Source organism: Stylophora pistillata, chromosome 13 (assembly GCF_964205215.1).
Source record: "Stylophora pistillata chromosome 13, jaStyPist1.2, whole genome shotgun sequence".
Taxonomy (NCBI): Eukaryota; Metazoa; Cnidaria; class Anthozoa; order Scleractinia; family Pocilloporidae; genus Stylophora; species Stylophora pistillata.
This window is the reverse complement of record NC_142531.1, coordinates 20,570,585-20,591,614: the sequence shown is the minus strand read 5'-3', so window position 1 is coordinate 20,591,614 and position 21,030 is coordinate 20,570,585. Positions and strand designations below refer to the sequence as shown.

General features: G+C 39.2%; 1 protein-coding gene and 2 long non-coding RNA genes across 3 annotated transcripts in view; 2 read left to right on the top strand and 1 right to left on the bottom strand.

The window, feature by feature from the left end:
- Window positions 1-2,174, bottom strand: part of LOC148718106 (uncharacterized) — a 15,963-nt gene extending 13,789 nt beyond the window's left edge. Inside the window, exons 1-2 of the long non-coding RNA XR_015994849.1 lie at window positions 1,949-2,174; window positions 1,326-1,437 (exon numbers count right to left, since the gene is read on the bottom strand). This is a non-coding gene — a long non-coding RNA (uncharacterized LOC148718106). The remainder of the gene's footprint in view (window positions 1-1,325; window positions 1,438-1,948) is intronic.
- LOC148718105 (uncharacterized) overlaps window positions 1-3,216 on the top strand; it is a 4,454-nt gene extending 1,238 nt beyond the window's left edge. The window contains exons 2-3 of the long non-coding RNA XR_015994848.1: window positions 1-630; window positions 2,169-3,216. The exon at window positions 1-630 is cut by the window's left edge and continues 888 nt beyond it. This is a non-coding gene — a long non-coding RNA (uncharacterized LOC148718105). The remainder of the gene's footprint in view (window positions 631-2,168) is intronic.
- An 8,323-nt stretch (window positions 3,217-11,539) lies between these two features.
- Window positions 11,540-14,855, top strand: LOC148718104 (uncharacterized). Its single transcript, XM_088743746.1, has one exon. The coding sequence runs from the start codon at window positions 11,761-11,763 to the stop codon at window positions 14,704-14,706; it is 2,946 nt and encodes a 981-aa protein (XP_088599872.1). The 5' UTR covers window positions 11,540-11,760; the 3' UTR covers window positions 14,707-14,855.
- The last annotated feature ends 6,175 nt before the right edge of the window (window positions 14,856-21,030 follow it).

Here is a 21,030-nt window from a genome sequence, read left to right as displayed (position 1 = left end):
ATAAAAATGCCTCCAAACGCAGCCGTTTGCTTCGATTTTACTTGAAAGTTTTACCCGTGTGACCCGACAGCCTCGTTTCGAAGCTTCAAAGTCCGCTGAGCTCTCGTACAGTGGGTAAATGCGATAAGGGCTATTAGAATAACTAGAAAAGTGGCCCTGTATTCTGTAGTTATGCCGTGACTTGAAGGCTGCTATAAAACGTGGCGACCTGAACAACGATAGCGTCGATTTGAAGATGACAAAGGATGTGAGGCAAAAATCGAGCAAACAAACGACTCGTCCCTAAGGAATTTTTTTGCTCTCTAAACAAGTGACCAGCCTAAACCAGAGTCTCTCCTCGTGGTCGGCATTGGAAAACATGGGGTGAACTAGTGACGTCATCTCCCGATCGCACAGTAAACTTCGGAAATTAACATGGCGACATAAGTGTGAAACCAGTATGTTGCGGGCGATTGTAGGCTGTAAGATCAGACCAGGCCACGCATCGTTTTGGTTTACGTTTGTAGTCTAATAAGCAGTTCGCGGGACAAGCACATGGATGTTTCCGGAGGAACTCACGAGCCGACCTATTCTCGAGCTACCTCACCCGATGTTATTTAGATCTTTTGCACAGGACAGTCATAACATAGGGTGAGGATTATTGTTATTATTTTGAGAATTCTAAGTTATGTAGTTCGGTGTCTATCATATACACTCTGTTTTTGGCCTTCTTTGTTTAAGGGATGGAACTTTATGCAATATTAGTGTTATTTTTCTATGCCAAAACGTCCGTCAATTTTACAATCTTACATTTATCTTAATAATATTAATTACTTGAAGAACATTTTTTGAAGAATTGGTTAAGAGCAACAAATTCAGAGCAAGTTATGTACCAATCAAATCATTACCTCTTCACCTTGATTGTATGCCCTCTGGGCAACCTTGAATCTAACTGATTGTTATGTCTCTGGGGTATGGATGTTGTATTCATTTGATAATTGTATGAATGTGAATGTTACATAATGCAATTAATGATTTACACTACAAGTGATAATTTAAGTATTCTCTCAAAATTGCATGAGCTTTTAAGCGAGTGCAATTTGAAAGAATTTTCAAATATTGCAAGTAGTGTAAATCCTTAATCGTTATAGCTTTCTGTTACGATTACTCATTTATTATATGACTGAGAAAATTACAAACATGCTTGCATTCATTAGCAATGCAGTTCAAAATAAGAATTAGCGATAAATTCGCCTGCTATCAGTCAATCACAAAGAGGTAATTTCCTCAGTCATATAATAAGAACTGAAATCTTCTGGTGTGCGATATTTTTAAAATCAACTTACCCCACACATGAGACCTTACGGACAAAATGGTGTGAGAAGCTAGGTGACAAGTACTTCATGTGCGCCATTTGTTGTTGTGATTGTACTGGTGAGAAGTCTTAGTGTGGAAAAACTGAAACAAAGAAAACACAAAAATGTCTGCATGCAGACTAGAACAAACCTTATTCCAAGTAAACAGCTCAAGTGAAAATTCTTGTTACAACATAATAACATTCTTCCATAGGAACATGATCCTGTTTCATCATTGAATAAACACAGAAATTCTTACTTGTAAAGCGTATTCATCACAGAATATGTCACGCATGTACAGTATATATATATGACACTGCATACTGTTTTGTTAATAACATGGTGCAGTTGGCTCATCAAAACTTTAAAGGTATCTCAATATTTACGATATACTCTGGCCTAGCTTACTGACTAGTGAGTGCTATGTCAGATTTTCCCAGCCAAAATAAATTTTTTTCACAAGTCAGATAATTCATTTGTTGTTTAGGTTTTGGCAAAAAATTGTTAGCAAATATACTGTTGCATGCTTCATTGGAGCTCACAAATACTGTAATTGAAACTCTCAAAACTGGTGACATTGGAAAAGTTCAATTAGATAAATTTTAGATATCTACCATTCATCATCCACACTTCGATCAGGTTTTGCATTTGCGAAAGCAAATGACAACTAAGCCCAGTTTGATTTTTATCAGAATGCTGTTTGAATTGCACCACAAATGATCCAACCACCTGGTAGTCACCATTTGTGTGCACCACAAGGAAAAACAGAGGTAAAGCATAACGGGTAGTTTTGTATGTGGCATCCAGTAGACAAATGTTGCCATATCTTTTCAGGAGTCTGCGCTACCAGGCACTTTGATGGACAAACAGAAGGGTGCTGGGATCCTGTTCTGTAGTGTGGTCTTCTCCATCTGTTGTGGCTGAAGAGACATCTCCACATGGCTGGAAGTAGATGAAGTCCTCCGGGCTAGATACTTTCCACTGGATAACTTTTTCTGCCACATTCTCTTGATCAATTTTTGAGAATCTGTGCTTTATGGTAGCTCGTTACATGTGGCTCCTTATATCACTCAGCTTAGGGTAAAACCTACGGTTTGAGGGAGATGGTTGGATTTCATCCTTTGCTAATATTTCATTTTTTATGTAGACATTCAGGTGTCTCCACATTTCATGGGTGTCTTTCACTCCCTCACTGACAAGGTTTACAATTTGTCTGATGATCCTGTCACCCACCGGCTGAGATAGGCTGCTCCCCTGGAATGAAATGAGAATAATATGTGTTAAGATATTAATTTCTCTTAAGGCATGTTCTGCTTAAGTTAAAACAGAGAGAAGTGTCGTACCTCCAACAAGAAACCTTCTTAAATACCAGAATGAAAGCGTAATTTTGTTTTTCTGATTAACCAAACATTGACTGGTACTGGCAGTTGCAGGTGGACTTCATACCCTCTCCTTCTATTATCTTACCTCTCCCTTAAGATGATGTGCATCGTCAGTCTCAGTAGGAAACTCTATGTAAATTCTCCGCTCATCTCTCAATCGTTTTGATGCTTTTGATCTTTCATGTTTTGTATCTTTTTCAATCTGCAGTGAGTTGTAAATTTTAATATTAAGTACTGAGAAAGAACATTTTTATTGTATTTTAATATGTCTCATCTTGGCTGTGCTTCAAATCTTAATGTTGCAATTTATTGTTGAAAGAGATTATTAGTTTTATTCTGAATGCACACATACTTATTTACAAAGAGAGATGAAATACAGTTGGTTATAAAACCAACTGAGGAATGAAAGCAAAAATAATGATGAAGATTGTGTATGTTCAAATAGCAGAAGCTATTCTATTGAGTGGATGATGAAATTCTTAAATGAAGATGGAAGTTTATGTTTCTGTATGAAAAAACTACGTTCCTGGTTAAGTGTAGTTGTTTTAGTGAATGATCAACTTCAATAGTATACACCATGATTTCCAAAGTCCTTATCAGCCTTGTAACTGGAAAATTTTACGGTGTTCGTCGTTTCATATTTTGAAATCATCTTTTTGGCATGATCCAAAGACTGAACGTAGCCGAATGTTTCGCAAATTTCCACGGAAAAAGAAGATTCTTTCGCTTCTTCCATTGTAAACATAGATACCACATTCAATTCTCCCGCCAGATTTTCCCGCTTGAACTGGCAGCTCATCGGAAGAGGGGAGTTAAAGTTTAACTGGCGAAACCATCAAGACTGGGGGCGAGGAGATGGGAAGGTTACTCTTCTTCATTTATAGCCTTTTTATATGTATAGCTGGCTTTTCGTACGGCGTAAAACGGTAAACCTCAAAGTTACTTGCAACATTCGCAATTCTATTTTATATTGGTTCTGATGTTTGCCTTCGATGGGATAGTAAGGATAGTAGTTGATTTTAAAGTACACATAGCCCAAGCACATAATCATGAATAAATGTGACTTCGCTTAAAGTTGCTTCCTTTTAATATGTTACTTTTAAGGACTTCATTACTAACACCCTCTTTCAACGTGAAAAAAAGTATGGCTTGGTTTTATCTTATTGCTTCAGACATTACGAGTAATCCTCACCCTATGTTATGTACTTATACATTGTCCTGTAGTACTGAAAAGTAACATCGGGTGAGGTAGCATAGAGTCCTTCATTTAAGTAATTAGGTCCGGAAACATTCTTCTGCTTGTCCAGCGAGTTGCTTATTAGTCTGCAACTCCGTACGCTAAAAAGATGCGTGGCCTAGTCTAACCTTACAGCCTGCAATCATCTGCAATGGTCTGCAATCGTGCGCAACACGAACTACTGGTTTCACACTTACGCCGCCATGTTAATTTCCGAAGTTTACAGTGCGGTCGGAAGATGACGTCACAACCATGATCGGAAAATGCTAATCATTCGGGTCTACTTCACCTTATGTCATCTAATGTCGACCTCTCCTCGCTCGCTCCAGGGGGCGGGAAGATGAGAGACCCTGGGAACGAGGTTGCTATTGTAGTACCGGTTAAACAGGTTTTCTCGCATCGCGCAAGCGAAGAATTGGATTGTAGTTATGAAAAAAAAAAAAAAAAAAAAAAGTGGCGAACAATTTGAATCATATTTCCGACGACGAAGAGTCAGAATGGCTGGCAAAGATAGGTCCAAGTTCATTAGATGAATAGAACGAAGAAAAAACCGCTTGACGACCAGAAAATTTCGTCATTTAATGAAGAAAATAGAAACATGATGCACGATCCTCGCAGTAGATAGCGCTATTTCAGCAATAGCGAAAATCAGACCTGAAAAAGATCAGGCCTGTACGGGATTCGAACCACTGACCTCTGCGATACTAGTGCAGCGCTCTACTAATTGAGCTAACAAGCCAAATGGGAGCAGGCCGTTAAGTTGATTCGTAATAAACCCGTGAAAGTGGTAATTTAGATACAATGAAATATATGAAGTTCATATATTTTGAACTGCGGTATTAGATACGTATGATGCACGATCCTCGCAGTAGATAGCGCTATTTAAGCAATAGCGAAAATCAGACCTGGAAAAAATCAGGCCTGTACGGGATTCGAACCACTGACCTCTGTTCAGGGACATAAAAAACCTCTTAAATAAAGAACTTACAAACGAACAGATTAATTTACTAGCAAAAGGGCTCAAATTCATTCCAACACCCGCTACAAAACAAAAACAGATCAGACAACAACTATCATGTGACTTTGATCAGTTCGCAAGGAGAATGCGTCTGATTTACATATTCCGAGGGGAGGACAAAAAAACCCATCCCTGCCACGTCAAATCTACATGGATACCACCAGTACAATAATCAGTAGCCCTTGAAAGCTATTTAGAAGAGGTTAAAAGCGACCTTTCAGAAATAGAAATTACAAAGCGAAAAGATAATTTGCCTCCGGCCGAACGCAAGGCGCTGAGGGCCTTGAAACGTGACTCTGAGTTAAACCTTAAAAAGGCCAACAAAGGAAAAACAACCGTAGTCATGAACAAACGCGACAAAATTTTTCCGTTCCTTTCCGAAATGAAAGCCATTCTTTCAATCTTCCTTTCGTGATGTCAGGACTAAGAATTTTAACCTTTTCCTCAGCAGAAAAATATGCAGATTCCAGAATTATATGGTTAGACATGGAGTGTTTCTGATGTTTCTCGAGAAACGTTGACCCGATAGCCTCGTCCTGAAACTGTAACTCCGCGGACCCTTTGCATTGCAGACACAAATGCGATAAGGGTTATTGAAGTGGCTCGTTGGCTCGCCAGTCGATTCTAATGTGTATTAATCTCAGATAAGGGACCAATGATTATTATCTTCGGGTAGGGGGAGAGGGTTGGAGGACCTTTTCTTTAGGGGGGGAACAGATAGTTTTCAGGGGAACGGAGGGGTATCATTTGTCGCCAACAGATTATAAATAGTAGACTATAGAAATTTGACTGCCAGCTAACTGCCAATGAAAGGTGTATCGTAAGAATATCACAGAGCCTGGGGGAGGAACACAACCACACAAACCCCCTCCCCCCTTCCTCACAGGGGATGAGGACTTAGTTAAATCTCAACTATATATGTTTTTCTTTAATCGGGAAAACACTGTTGTAGAGTGGAAATTCTTAAGAACTCATATGAGGCCGGAGTGGATTGACAAAGGCAGCTCTGTTCCATTCAAAATTCCTTACGTAGTTCTGAGCGTTTTGTTTTGGTTTCTGAGCGGCTGATCGGGAATCACTGTGTTTCAAATGCAGAGAGGTTTGAAATTAAACTTTAAACTCCATTGCCCTTCTATTAAAGATCCAAATGGTTGTACTGTAATATCTAATATTGACATCCAGCGTTCGGAGTGTACAGTGAGCTGACCATTTAATTGGTCAGTTTATATCGCTTGTGCAAGAGTTGATAGAATCTTTAATATTCACTGGGTAATCAAAGCGTTTTCCTGGCGAACAAGTCAGTCTAATTTTTGTAATATTTTTGAATAGAAAACGATGCAATGATTTGGATGCCTCTTTTAATTTGTTGGTGAATAAAATCAACGATTAGTTCATGCGTCAGCGTACGCTCATCGACATGTGAAGTACGCGGGAGTTTGGAGAGCATGAAAGATGCGTAAGAGTTGTTAGATGCGCAGCTAAGAGCATGCAGCAACTTCAGAATACCCGGCCACTTTTGACCATTATGAATCGATTGCTCCCGCGTTCCCGCAGTCGAAGACTAATGTTAAAAGAGAGGGCATTTCAACTAGTGCTCCCGCATTCCAGTGTTCCCGAGGTCGAATGATAATGAAAAGAGAGGGCAGTTAAACTAGTGCTCACGCAGTCCCGCGCTCATTTTTATGCGTGCTTTATTTCATTTTCTCGACTGGGGGATACCTTATCCTAATGTATGACTTACTCCGCGATTTCATTTTGAATTCCGCTTGAAGAACGAGGAATTCAGATATGATAGTTGATTGCAATTTGAATTTCGGTTTAAGAACGAAAAGTATATATTTGAATGTGTCGACTCACTCGCCAGCGAGGCCGAAATGCACAATGACTACTGAATTTGGCGACTTCCAACTGCGAGAGTAGCAACTTGAAGACGCAGACTAAGTGACTGGGTATTCTGAAGTTTACCCAAGAGCATCGCTAGCTAAGGTTCCCAAGAGCTTCATATCTCGATGAACCCACAGAGTACACATCAGCCGGGCGGTAGTTTAATTTGATAATGTTTACAGAGAGAAAGTCCCTCCACAAGCTTCAGTGTATATGCAGATGTCATGCATCAGCGTGCACGATGGAACGTGCGCGTTTTGAATTTGAATGGGTTATTAGATGAGTTATTAGCTAAGTTGCAAATAGACATAAATAAAGCCGTACTTCTTTCCTTTTCATCTCATCTTATGCACAGAGAAATGCGACGCTATAAGTTTTATTCCGCACTTACCTATATACACGTAACGACTTCATGACTTTTTTTTAAATCGAAAAAGAGTGACGGAGAAAACACATGTTGCTGCGGGTAGGTTTGCTCAAGGGAAGGTATTCCCGGATGCTATTTCGAAAGATGCGACTGCCGCAAGATCTCGGAAACTCCTAAAAATGAGGTACTCTTCAAAATTTGTTTGTTCGCCTGTTATTCTTTGTGGAAGGGTAATGTATCGAGAAGTAACCACAGCCGCTGCGGTAAAATGTATTTTGTCAATTACTAAAGTCTAATTTGAAAAGTTGAGAGACTGATTATATATACTTCGCGTGTAACAATAGTGTAGGATGAGATAGAATAAATATATGAAAATCATATATTGAACTGCGGTATTTGATACGTATGATGCACGATCCTCGCAGTAGATAGCGCTATTTAAGCAATAGCGAAATTCAGACCTGAAAAAAATCAGGCCTGTACGGGACTCGAACCACTGACCTCTGCGATACTAGTGCAGCGCTTAGAGCTGCAATTACTGTTGGGCTGAATGACCTTTCTCCCTCCAGTGCAGATGTTCCCTTGGCAGAAGCTTTCCATTGAAGTTTAAGTTTGCGACCATCAGCTTTTAGTGACTGAATCATATCTGGCAAGTCATTGTTTACTTTCTTTTCTATCCAAGCTTTAGGGTAAACATCCTTTGCTGTAAGTGGCCCATGTGTGCTGTTTTCTCCAATCTTGTTTAAGTTCTTTCTTGCCTCTTACAAAAGGTCTGTGGTGAGCATCTGGGCATATTCTTTCATTCTTTCTTCATGAACTTCACGTGCAGCTTCTGTGGTCCTGGTGTTGGTTTTTCCCCTGTGCAGAATGTTCTCAACAAATGTGATTGAAGCCTGTTTTGATAACTCTGACATGTTATCATTAAGATACAGTTGTGAAAGGTTGAACTGTCTTTCTGCAAGAACATTGTTAACTGGAAGACTGAAAATGTGCTTGGCGTAGAATTCAAACAGGTTTGGAGTGGCTTCTTTACTTATGAGTGAGCTCTGTTGTGATAGGGCCATTTCTTTGATCTCACATAGCAATTGGGGTTCCTTTAATTTCCAAAAAGTGGCTCATTTAATTAATCCAACTCTGTCCTTAGAGACCAATGTGAGAATGTTCTGTCCATGGACATGAAAGGGAATGCTCTCTGACTTTTCTTTTTGATTTTCAGATCTGACTGGAACTCCAAGAAGCTTTAAAACCGAATGCCAGAAATGACTTTGTATCTCTGATCAGCTCCCATTCCAAACAACTTAGGAAAAGTTAACCACTCTGCTCCATGATCTTTAATTACTTTAGGTGCTTCTTGTAACATTGGCCTCTGCACTTGTTTGTGAAAGTGGTCAATAGCTGCTGGGTCTTTCAATGACATCTTTACCTGTTGTGATGTTACAGGAAAATGTTCTGATGGAGACTTCAACATTTCACTTAAAGTTTCATGGTGCTCCAAAACAGTTGCTGGCCATAACTGTGCAAGGTAACCACTGGAAAAACCAAGTTCTGCATCACTAGCTTGGGATGTGTTCAGAGATGGAATGATGAACTTGTCAAGGAATTCAAACAAAAACTTGATTTCAACTTGAATCATAGGACTTGAGCTCATCTTAATGACATCTTGCCAAATAGTGTGGTGGCTATCTGATTTTGGCAATCTTTGAAGGAGACGCTCGGCAAGCTGTAGACAAGCTTTTCCATACTTAAGATACCACTGGAGAGTCTCATGATAATATGTCCACCTTGTGTCAATGAATGTCTGAGGAAGGGGTGGCTCTTTACTAAGAATACCAAGAGAAACATACATAACTTTGTATTGGCTTGGACGCTCATGATGGAGCCAAGATATTTTATATAGCAATTGTAAAACATGGGGGTTACTCATGTCACCCTTTGCTCCAAACCCAGCCTGGCACATTCTTCTCAGCATAATGTCTAGTATATGTGGGTAGCATCCTACAAAGAACATTTCTTTTCCAAAAATTTTGGATTTGTTTGCTAAGAGACCATTTACTTTTCCCTTTTGGGTAGAGGCATTGTCCCCAACCAACCCCGAAACATTGGTGATGTCATATTCATTTTTTACAACATGATAATCCACATCAGACTGGTGTTTTCCAGACCCGCTTGCTGTAAGGCCGTTTTCTAGGACATAAGCTTGGGGCTTGCTCTCTCTAGGGCACCAGGTGTGAACACCCACTGTGTGCCTCTCTTCTCCTCCTTTGTGGGAGTCATCGCTCCAGAGATGAAAATCATACTTGGAATTTGAGAAGCACTCGTGTAAAATTAGTTTGTCAGCTTTACCTAAGAGAACATTCCAGTCAGAAAGTGTACTTGGGGAGACAACAAAGTTTGTGGGGGGGGGGGCTACAATCAAACAAAATATTGAAAATCAGATGTAATGCTACAGGTGTCTTTTGATAAGATAACAAAGATGCATGTTGCATGTATCTGACACAAGCCATAAACATCAAAGTTCTTTGGTTGTATCCATTGTTACCATGTGCAAATGTCTCCACAAGAGAATATCCCTTTTTGACAAACTCATTGTTCCCCTGCAATTTCTTTTTCAGTTTTGAGGAAGCAGATCTTGTCCCTCTTAACTTGTTGCTGACTTGTTTTTCTTTTTTTTCAGTAGACGTAAGTTTGTTTTGACACTTTTTGAGTTGATTTGGAGCCTCAACACGTCCTTTTTCAATTGGATGTTCCTTCCTTTTACAAATACTGAAATTATGAAAAGGTGACAATTGAAATTAGTCAAATGTAACTCACGGATTTCACATGATAGAGTATGGAAACAAAGAATACAAAGTAAAAATATCCGACTAGAACTCCTATCAATAAGGTATGTTTAGAAACTCTCGATAGTGTATGACACTTAAAGATACGTGTTGTTATGATTTGCTGACCGAAAAATTAACTTGCCTGTACATTTTATTACTGACCACGCGGCCATATCGACTACTCTATCTTAACATTCAAGAGGTTTTTTTTTCGGCTTCTGTTTGGTGGGAGTCTTATCGGTTTATGATTAAAACCTTTTAAAAGTGGTGTCAATTACGATCGCGCAAGTTGCAACCGGCGAAAATTCAGAATGGGAATGAAACTCAGTTACCGTAATTGGTGGCTCAGACAATCTGCAGTAGTATTCGTAAACATTTGTAAGTGTTTGCATTTCCATTCCCTCCTTAAAAACACTTATCTAGACTGCGTCTTAGGGTTTTGACTGTTCCTTTTAGATTGGCGTTTTCGGACCTCAAACCCTTACACTCTCTCTCGTGTCGATCGAGTTTTTCTTCACTTAAAAAGCTGCACACTTGCACTGCAATGCTGCTTTTTTCTATTCGGAATAATTCACATATTTTCTCGGCTTCTTTTTAACTGGTGGCTGATTTTTGCAAGAAAACTGACTGCCATGAGCTCTTTTACGTGCCATCAGGTCTCATCGTCGGTGAGTCGGCCGGCGATTAATTAAAAAAAATCTGTAACTTTGATGTAAACAACTCACGCCACGAGCCCGCGTTCCTTTTCTCACGCAGTGCTACAAAGTAATGTAATCTGCGCATGTCTGAAATTTTAACGGGGTTACGGTTTCCATGGGTGGGGTACCTTTCCGTGAGGCCTAAAATTGCTAAACTCACGAAAGCTATTGCATGAAAACAAGTCCGGTGACCCCTTCATTTTATTTTTCCAATATGATAATAACGTCGAAAGGAATCATCAGAAAAAAAAATAGAAAATTCTACGGAAGGAAATTTGTGATGTGTGAAAATTGTCCTTTTTGTAGATTTTCTGAAATTCCGCTCCGTTAAATTTTTTAAAAATCTTTGTGCATTTTCCTTTTCAAGTGCCAAAAGCAATCACTGAAAAAAATCAGGGGGTCACCGGGTTAGTTTTCGAATTATTTAAGCCACAAGCTAAAAAATGCGTCTGAATAAGCCTATGAAAGCGTTGCCATGGAAACTGCTAGTGACGAAATGACACTTATTTTTGGATAACCAATGATTATGTAATTCAACCCCGTAAAAGTGTTCAGCTGGCCTTGGTCAGTCTTTCTGTTGTATTCTTTCAAAGTTACAAACCATCAAAAAGATGAAAACCGGTACGAGCCACCTTAAACTAAAAGTCAGTCTCATTTTTGTACGTGATATCTTTGTACAGAAAATGATGCACTGATCATATGTTGGATGCCTCATTGAATTTGTTGGTGAATAAAATAAACGATTTTTTGAATTGAATAAACATGAATAACATTGAATAAATCAAATATGGCGTTCGGACGCGGCTTCAAGCTCTCCGCAAATTTATGTGTGTTTCTCTGTATTTACATCACTTTGGAGTTCTTCAGGTTCTCAGATATATACGAGAACACTTTGCTTAACGATAGAGAGACGTTTTTTGTTTCCCAGACGTATTGTAGGGCTGAAGTTGCTGGTGCTTCATTTCATCGAAACGAACCGACCCGGAGGCAAGAGTCTAATGGACGACTGAAGAGTGTTATGCTTTGTAAGCTTTTTCATCGTGCCTGTTTTGCTTTGACTCTTATTGCTCTTGCTGGTGACATTGAGATTAATCCCGGCTACCAGACATTTGCTGATATCAAGTCCACTAGAGGTCTCAAGATTGCTCACTTGAATATACGAAGTCTCGCAAACAAAACCGACTCTCTGCGTCTTGAGGGAATTAACAACAAAACTTTTGACGTGCTAACTCTGTCCGAGACTTGGCTGGATTCCTCAACAAGTGATGCTGAAATAAAACTCCCTGGATTTGTGTGCATAAGGTTAGATCGCACTGGCAATAAAGAGGGATATGGCGGAGTTGCTATGTATGTAAGAGAAGATTTGGCGTTTCGTTTGCGGAATGATATCAATACTGGTGGACAGGAATGTTTATGGATTGAGTTAATTCGAGATAAATGTAAGCCAACGTTATTATGCTGCGCTTATAGAGCACCAGATGCCGATCTCTGCACTTTTATTTCGTCTCTGCGAGATAGTATGCCTGCTGTTGATCTTGAAAAATCGGATGTGATCATTTTAGGAGATCTAAACGCAAACATGATGCCTAATTCAAAATTGCCCAAGAAAGACAAACAACTACTTCTCACCTTCTCGCGCGCTTTTGACTTCACACAGCTGATAAAAGAGCCTACTCGAATATCTGACACCTCACGGACCTTGATTGACCTGATTTTTGTCAATAATGAACATCGTATTGTAAAATCTGGTGTTGTTCCGTTTCCATTGAGCGACCATTATCTGGTGTTTTGCATTCTAAAGACTGGTGTGCACACAAAAGCACATCCAAGAATGTTTGAGTATCGCTCTTACAAGAATTTCGATGCGAATTCATTTAACGAAGATCTTAGGAATGTTCCTTGGCACGTCGTTGACAATGAAAACAATATCGATGACGCTTTATTAACTTGGAACAAACTGTTTTCAGAAGTTGCAGACGATCATGCACCTGTCAAACGACGACGTGTGAAGGGAACACCTATTCCTTGGATGAATAGCAAAATTAGCGAATCAATGAGAGATCGAGACTGGTATCATCGTAAAGCACGTAAATCGAACTCAGAAAAGCACTGGAACACTTACAGGAAACTGAGGAACAAAGTAAACCGCTTAGTAAAATCTGCTAAGTCGAAATATTACTGCGAAATGATCGAGGAAGCCAGAGGAGATCACGGCAAAATGTGGAAAGCTGTAAACGAAGCATGCAATCGTAATTCATCCTCAGAAAAGGTTCAGTGCATCATTTCCGATGGCATTCAGCACACCACTTCCAAATCCATTGCTGTTGCTTTGAATAGCTTCTTTGCATCCATAGGCAAGCGCCTAGCTGACAAAATAACGACTACCTGGTCGAATTGCAACTTGGTTTTAGAACAACCGTTGTCTCAGTTCCAGTTAACTGAACTAGAGGAATCGTTTGTGTTTCAGCAGCTTACCTCTTTGAAGACAAATAAAGCAATTGGTTTGGACAAAATTAGTGCTAGACTACTCAAGAGCTCTGCTAATACAATCACTCCCTCCATCACTAAGCTGTTGAATCGATCGATTCTTACTGGTAAATTTCCTAAATTGTGGAAATGCTCAAAAATTACAGCCTTGTTTAAATCAGGCGACCGGTCAAATGCATCGAACTATCGACCTATCTCTATTTTACCGACACTCAGTAAAATTCTCGAGAAAGCCGTGCATTCCCAGCTGTACCAGCACTTGGTAATTAACAACCTTCTCACAAGGAAACAGTTTGGATTCAGGAAGGGGCTCTCTACTGAATCTGCTTTGACATCATTTGCTGATGAAGTCTTATTGAACATGGAACAAGGTAAACTGTGTGGGGCCGTGTTTTTGGATTTAACCAAGGCTTTCGACACTGTGGACCATCGGATTTTGTTACGCAAGCTCTCCAAAATTGGTTTATGTGAGAACTCGCTTCAGTGGTTCCGCTCTTACATTACTGACAGGAAACAGCGTACATGTTGTGGGAATGAGTTGTCTGATGAATTGCCAGTTACCCATGGGGTCCCTCAGGGAAGTATTCTGGGTCCTCTGCTATTTGTCATCTACATTAACGATTTGCCAAGCGTTCTAGATGCCTGTCAAGCATCACTTTATGCAGATGACACGGTGATCTACTGCTATGGGTCTTCCTCTCAGGAGCTGACTGAAAAGCTCAACCAAGACCTCCTGGCTGTGGCGAAATGGCTGAATGAACATAAGTTAACACTGAATCTGGACAAAACCAAATGCATGCTCATAGGCAGTAACAAGAAGTTACAGAGGAAAATAGCTCTAACTGTTTCAATTTTTGATCATTGTATAAACAATGTTACTTGTTTTAAATATCTTGGAATCTTAATATCGTCTGATTTTTCGTGGACAAATCATGTCGAATACATGGCAGGGAAAGTTAATCAAAGGCTTGGCCTACTTAGACGCATTAAGCATTTGTTACCGTTTAAGGCGCGCATCCTTTTTTATAAAAGCCTTGTTATGCCCTTATTCGAGTATGCTGATTTAGTTTGGGGAGACAAACATAATGTAACTTTAATGTCTAGTTTGCAAGTGCTTCAAAATAAGGCGGCTAAAATAATATTAGATCGACCACTGTATTCCTCTGCGTCTGATGCGTTAACTACACTGAAGTGGTTAACACTAGAAAAAAGGCGCTTCCAGCGCCGATGCGTACATGTATATAAATGTCTTAATAGTCTCACGCATCACGAACTAACATTAGTCACTCAGCAAGAACAGCATAGTTACAACACAAGAAATAAAGCAAACCTCAAAATTCCATCCGTTAAAAGAAACTGGGGCAAACAAAGAACTGGCTATCATGCTGTAAGTGATTTTAACTCGCTGGACAAAACTATACGAGCCGCTGATAATGTAAATATTTTGAAGCGTAAGATTTTTAAATCATTGATTTAAGTTTTGTATTACACATAAGATACATTAGTTTTTAGTAGCATCTTTTAGCATTTTTATTCATTGTAAATTTTTAATTTTTAATTTTCGAGGTCCTTTTTGTAAACCACTTTTTAGTGAAAAAGTTTCCTCATTAAAGATTGTCATCATCATCATTTTTCAAGCGTCAGCGTGCACTCATCGACATGTGAAGTACGCGGGAAGTTTGGACAGCATAAACACCCGGCCACTTTTTACTACTATGAATCGATTGCTCCCGCGTTCCCGTGGTCAAAGACTATTAGGGACTTTAAGCAGTCAAAACAGCAACGCCACGGAAGACGTCGATTAAAAAATGAGTTTCTACATTTAGTTAGAATTTTGAAAATGGCTGCATGTGTTTACCGTCTCATAGGGCGCCAGACCTCAAACTCAACATAACGCATAAAAGTAGCGTTGAGTTCCAAATGTAAATTAAAATAATTTGCCGCCGCGGTCTCGCTTCGCAGACGACGCAAATTTTGGTGATTTCACGTTGTTGTTTTGCAAAGGATGGCTAAGAAATGTACAAAGTTTCAAAACGTACGTGCTGGGCTATTGTTCTGCCGATTAAATCTACTGTTTCTCCACGTTCTCGTTGCCGTAGCCGTCGTGGTTTGCTTAAAGTCCCTAATATTAAAAGAGAGAGCATTTCAAACAGTGCTGTCGCATTCCAGTGTTCCCGAGGTCGAATGACACTGAAATGAGACTGAGGGCATTCAAAGTAGTGCTCACGCAGTCCCGCGCTCATTTTTATGTGTACTTTATTTCGTTTTCTCGACTGGGGGATATTTTTATTCTAATATATGACTTACTCAGCGATTCCATTTCAAGTTTCGCTAGAAGAACGAGGAATTCAGATATGACTGTTAATTGTAATTTGAATTACGGTTTAAGAACGAAGAACATGTATTTGAATATGACTATTGAATTTGGCGACTTCGGGCTGCGGGAGTACCTATTTAAAGACGTATATTAAGTGGCCGGCTATTCCGAGGTTTAGCCAAGAGCATCACTAGCTAAAGTTCCCAATTGCTTCATATCTCAATGAACCCACAGAGTACACATCAGCCGGGCGGTAGTTTAATTTGATATTGTATTACAGAGAGAAATTTCCTCCACAAACTTCAGTGCATATGCAGATGGTATGCATCAGCGTGCACGATGAAAATATGGAAGACGTGCGCGTATTGAATTTTACTAAATGAGTTATTAGATGAGTTATTAGCTAAGTTGTAAATAGACATAGACAAAGCCGTACTTCTTTCCTTTTCATCGCACATTATGCACAGATAAATGAGACGCTATAAGTTTTATTCCGCATTTACCTATATACACGTAACGACTTCATGACTTTTTTCGAAATCGAAATGGAATGACGAAGAAAACACATGTTGCTACGGGGAGGTTTGCTCAAGAGAAGGTATTCCAGGATGCTATTTCGAAAGATGCGACTGCTGCAAGATCTCGGAAACTCCTGAAAATGAGGTACTCTTCAAAATTTGTTTGTTTGTTTGTTTGTTATTCTTTGTGGAAGGGTATTATACCGAGAAGTAACAACACCCGTTGCGGAAACTGATATTTTGTCAATTACTCAAGTCTGGTTGAAAAATTGAGAGACTGATTAAATGTACTTCGCGCGTAACAATAGTATAGGAGTTTGCGGTACCAGATCAGTTTTGCAAAACTAATCTGATACAACGCCAGCTATATACTAATCACTTGCTAATGGAAAGTATTTTATGACTCCACAATTTTCATACAAACTGTACTGTTTTTAAAATGAAAATGCGTTTAAATATTTGCATAATTAAAACCGGGAAAAATTATCATAAAGGCTGATAGTTTCGAAAGAAACTGTTTGGGGCTGCGTCTGTGGGAGTAATGAAATAATTTGGATATATCAACAAAGTTGAAATGGTAAATTGGCCACCGTAACGATTACAAAAGCTGATGTTTCGAGCGTTAGCCCTTCGTCTTTCGCTCCGACGAAGGGCTAACGCTCGAAACGTCAGCTTTTGTAATCGTTGCGGTGGCCAATTTACCAGTTCAACTTTGTTGATATATCCAAATTATAAAAATTATCATAGCGTGTCTAACAGGTACTTTCCTAATGAGCCATCAAATATGTATTAGTTTCAGGTCACGAGACAGTCTGTCAACCAATCAGCAATATTTTAACTTAGGCTATAACATGTTATAGTTTTCATGCTCTATCGCGACTCACCTAGAGTTTTGAACGAAGATTCGTGTGATTTGTATAACCTTAAAGTAGCAAGCGGTTTATCTGATTCAATGAGTACTCAAAATTTTGAGGACTTAACGAAAGGTCCCGATTTTCTAAAATGGTTTTGGCAAGGGACCAATGGAAATGAATTAATCCGAAGGCTAAACACGTATGCTCAAGACAATCGCAAGGGTGAATTCGATCGCATTCGCCGAGAGAAAGAGAGTCCCCACGTGTATGCGATAGTCCTGAATGATTATCCAAATGCTGATTGGAAGCTAGTTAAGGTTGGTTTTACTCACAAGTCTATCGAAAAGGATACCAATAATCGAATGGAGGAATTGAAGAAAAAAATTGAGAGAGAGTTCAAGATCGAAAAGGTAACAGCAGAAATACTGTTTCTAGTGCGAATCGGATCCGTTGACACCACTCCGTTTCAAGAAACAGAAGCGCGAATACGAGAAAAGGTTGGTAAACCACTAAAGAAAGAAAAGGCAAAGGAATTGAATCTGCCTGTACCTACGGAATGGGTTCTAACAAGCCAGGATCACATTTACAAAATCAAAGGAAAGCTGAAAGCTGGGAAGGCAGCTGAGAGTACGCAAGATCCGATTGATTCTTTTAAGTATATCGATCCGCCAACTACTCCGCCAGAGTTTCTAGATTTGGTAAAATGAGAAAAGAGCGAAAGAAGGAACAGAAAAAAAACTGAACGCCTGACTTTCTTGAGTGAACTAGACTGTAATATTGGCATCACTTGTAGCATTTAATGACGTCACGATATCTCAGTGTTGGTACGCCTTATTGTATATTTATTGAACTATCTTTAAAATATATATCAACTAGATTGTGCTAACTGTACTTGTATGTAAACCGTCTCAGCTGTGGTGGGACGTCACATCTTTTTAGATTTTGTAATGAACATAATCGTATGAATTTATACCATCCAATATATACCTTTAATCATCAAAAGAGCTGAGTGACAATTTGATGATTTCATAACTTTCAAGATGATTTGACTTCTTATTGTTTTCATTGTATGATGAATCTGTTTGTCGTTAAATAATACGTTTATGTAGTCTTCATGTCTGATGTTATTTTTATAACATTTTTCTTTATTCCTTTCGCCTTTCTACCACCTTTATAATTTTCTTTTACATAAGAATACATTTTTGATCTCACTGCAATGAATTCAGTTAAAGGAATACCTCATGCTTCATCTTTGGATTTTCGAATGGCTTTCTTACTTCTTTTATGAAAAAAATGTAGAGTTTTCATAACAGTCACTATTATCAAATTTGTCTTTATTTTTCCGAAAGTCGTGACACATATCTTCAGCTTCAATTTCATAAGTTAAACCGTCTGTGTTAGTGAAGAATAATTTAGCTTTGTTACCATACTTTTGTTGATATAATTATAATGAAAATCATTATACCGGTACATTAGGGTCTTAGAAAGATTACAAAACACATTGCTACATATGCCGACCTCATAAAAGTTAGTGTCTCTTTAATCTTTTGCACATCCAATAGATACTCGTTGAATATTTTTGAAAAAGTTTAGATACAATTCATGACTCAAAATAATTTAAATGGTGTTACTTTAAGTGATTATAGGAAAGCAAATTTGGCAAAGGCATTAAGATAAATCAGCTATTACTCCACGACTATCAAAATAATCCCATGATGAACAGCTTGGAAATGATGAATCGATCGATGCTCACAAAAAAACAACTTAAAAAAATCCAAAAAATAATTACATCTGGTGTAGGTATTGATGTCAAGATATCAAAAACAAATTTGTCACGCTGCAAGGAAAGGAGGTCCACTGTTTAGTTCTCTTGTGAGACTTGGCACAAAAGTGCTATATATAGCTTCTAATGGCAACAAATCTTACCTCGCGGGTACTTCCTGGGTTTGCAACTGGTGCATGAGTAGCCATTTTTTGGAATGAATAAGATTCTTGGACAAGGCTGGTATCAGTACACGAGCTAGAGAGGTGATTTCCTTATTCCTCAGAATAAAACTGATCAATTGATCACACACAGTAATCAGAAATAATGCTGCCGACAGAAACCGCTCGATTATATACATCTGATGTTCCTGGAAACTTGATCGTTTATTGTGAGTGAAGCTATTGATGAGAACTACTAAGCTCATTGTGACAAAATTTAAACTTCCGGTAATTGCTGAGACTACTAGATTTTTTTGAGGTGTTCTTCCAAGGATACATCACAGATCAACGGATAGTGTTTTCCACCCAGCTTTACATACGGCATAGCAAATTTTGATTGTTCTTCAGTTGTGTCCTCCAAGGTTACCAGATGGTAAGGTAAAGACAATCTCTTTACAAAATTTTTGGGGAAAATTTCGTTGAAAAGCTATCATTTTAGGAGGTTGAGGGTTCAAGCCTCGTACCAGACCAACACTTAGGGTCTTCAAATAACTGAGGAGAATGTGCTGCCTTTGCTATGACATCTACAAGGGGTTAGACATTCTAGTCTTCTCGGATAAGAACGAAAAACCGTAGGCCCCGTCTCCTGAATCGTCTCTATGCTGGTTTGCAAGGGACGTTAAAGAACCCACACATTCATTGCAAATAGTAAGGAACTCCTGGTGTTGTGGTCTGGCCTTGATTCTGATAACGAGTGATCCATTGCAATTGGCCAGGCTGTAATGATCTCCCTGCCTAAGAAATTAGGCGAAGCTAAATAGATAAACAAACTCCTATACTACTCGTGACGTTATGGAAACTACTTGAATTGAACAATGCTTAAAGCTGGAAAGAGGATACTCAAGTAGAAGGTTTTGAACATGTGCATAATCAGAGCTAGCCAATAAACGTGTGCAAAAAGAACTCTTTACGTGTGTGGCATTTTAACGCTAGATTAACAAACGAATCCATTTGGGGCAAAAGCACGTTCAGGTAATTGTACGTGATTAATAATTCAGTTCCGAGAAACCGTTAGCCTCAAGTGCAGGCGTCTTATTAGTGCGAGTTAATGTTATGAGCTCGTGATCGTTTATCCGACATGTTTAATTTGGAGTCAGAGAGGATGGTGGGGGTAGGGGACGGGAGAAGGGCGAGAAGACTCTCCCACCCCAGCCCCTCTCTTTATTTTTGACCGTCACTCACCCCATTGGTAGAAATTTCTTTCTCTCCCCAGCCTTCCGCTGCCATTTAAATCAAAGATGGTGGCCATTTTCCGTCAAGAATATACTAAGCACTCGCTCCCCCAAATTACGCCTGCTCTGCAGACTAGCAAACCGTGCGCCTCAAGGAACAAACTTCTTAGAACAAATAAATGCCTATCTTCGAGCCAAGTAGATTCTACTGTGTTTATAAGCTCTCGAGCAAATTTGCTTTGAGCAGAAAAGGTTTACAAACAGCTTGGCGTCAAACATTGGTTAAGTGGAACGTGAATATGTGATGGATTATAAAGTAAACTAATTAAATCGAGTGAATAGAAGACAATTTTCTCTAATCTCAGCTTAATCCATTTGAGGATCGCAAGCAAAGTAAAGGCTTCATTATCTCGTTTGCCTTTCATTAAAACAAGAGATGGTTCTGACTCGAGGCATACCTTGGTCGAAAAATCGTCATGAAGCCACAATAGATGAATGAAGGTTACCACCAGGATCAACATAATTTTGCGATCATCTGGCAAATTCTTGTGTATCGGCGATACCATTTAATTGTTCTCACGTTTGACTTTTTTTCAACGAAACAGGATTGCCTTGGGGCAATGCAAACTTTGGTCGTGGAACATCTCAAGAAACGCTACTCGGCCAAATGGAAAGAATTTAGGACAGCAACTGCCTGAAGTGCATCTGAAAAAAAAAAAAAAGCCACCACCTATGCAGAAGATAGGCTTTGTATACGCTTTGTGTGCTTTCTTTTTAATTTTTAACAGGCTTACTTTTAATCGTAGTTCTCACAGTTTCCCAGAGGTTTTTAGCAGAATACATGAAGGTTCTTCAATTACCAGGACAGGTCCTAACCTAGGTTTACAAACATTAGACATCCTTACTTAATCCTTTCACCCCCCGGAGTTCCAAACATCCAATTGCTCCCAACAGTTT

What these genes read in the sequence shown, in the direction of transcription:
- LOC148718104 (XM_088743746.1), top strand. Translation starts at nt 11,761, where the DNA reads ATGCTTTGTAAGCTTTTTCATCGTGCCTGTTTTGCTTTGACTCTTATT.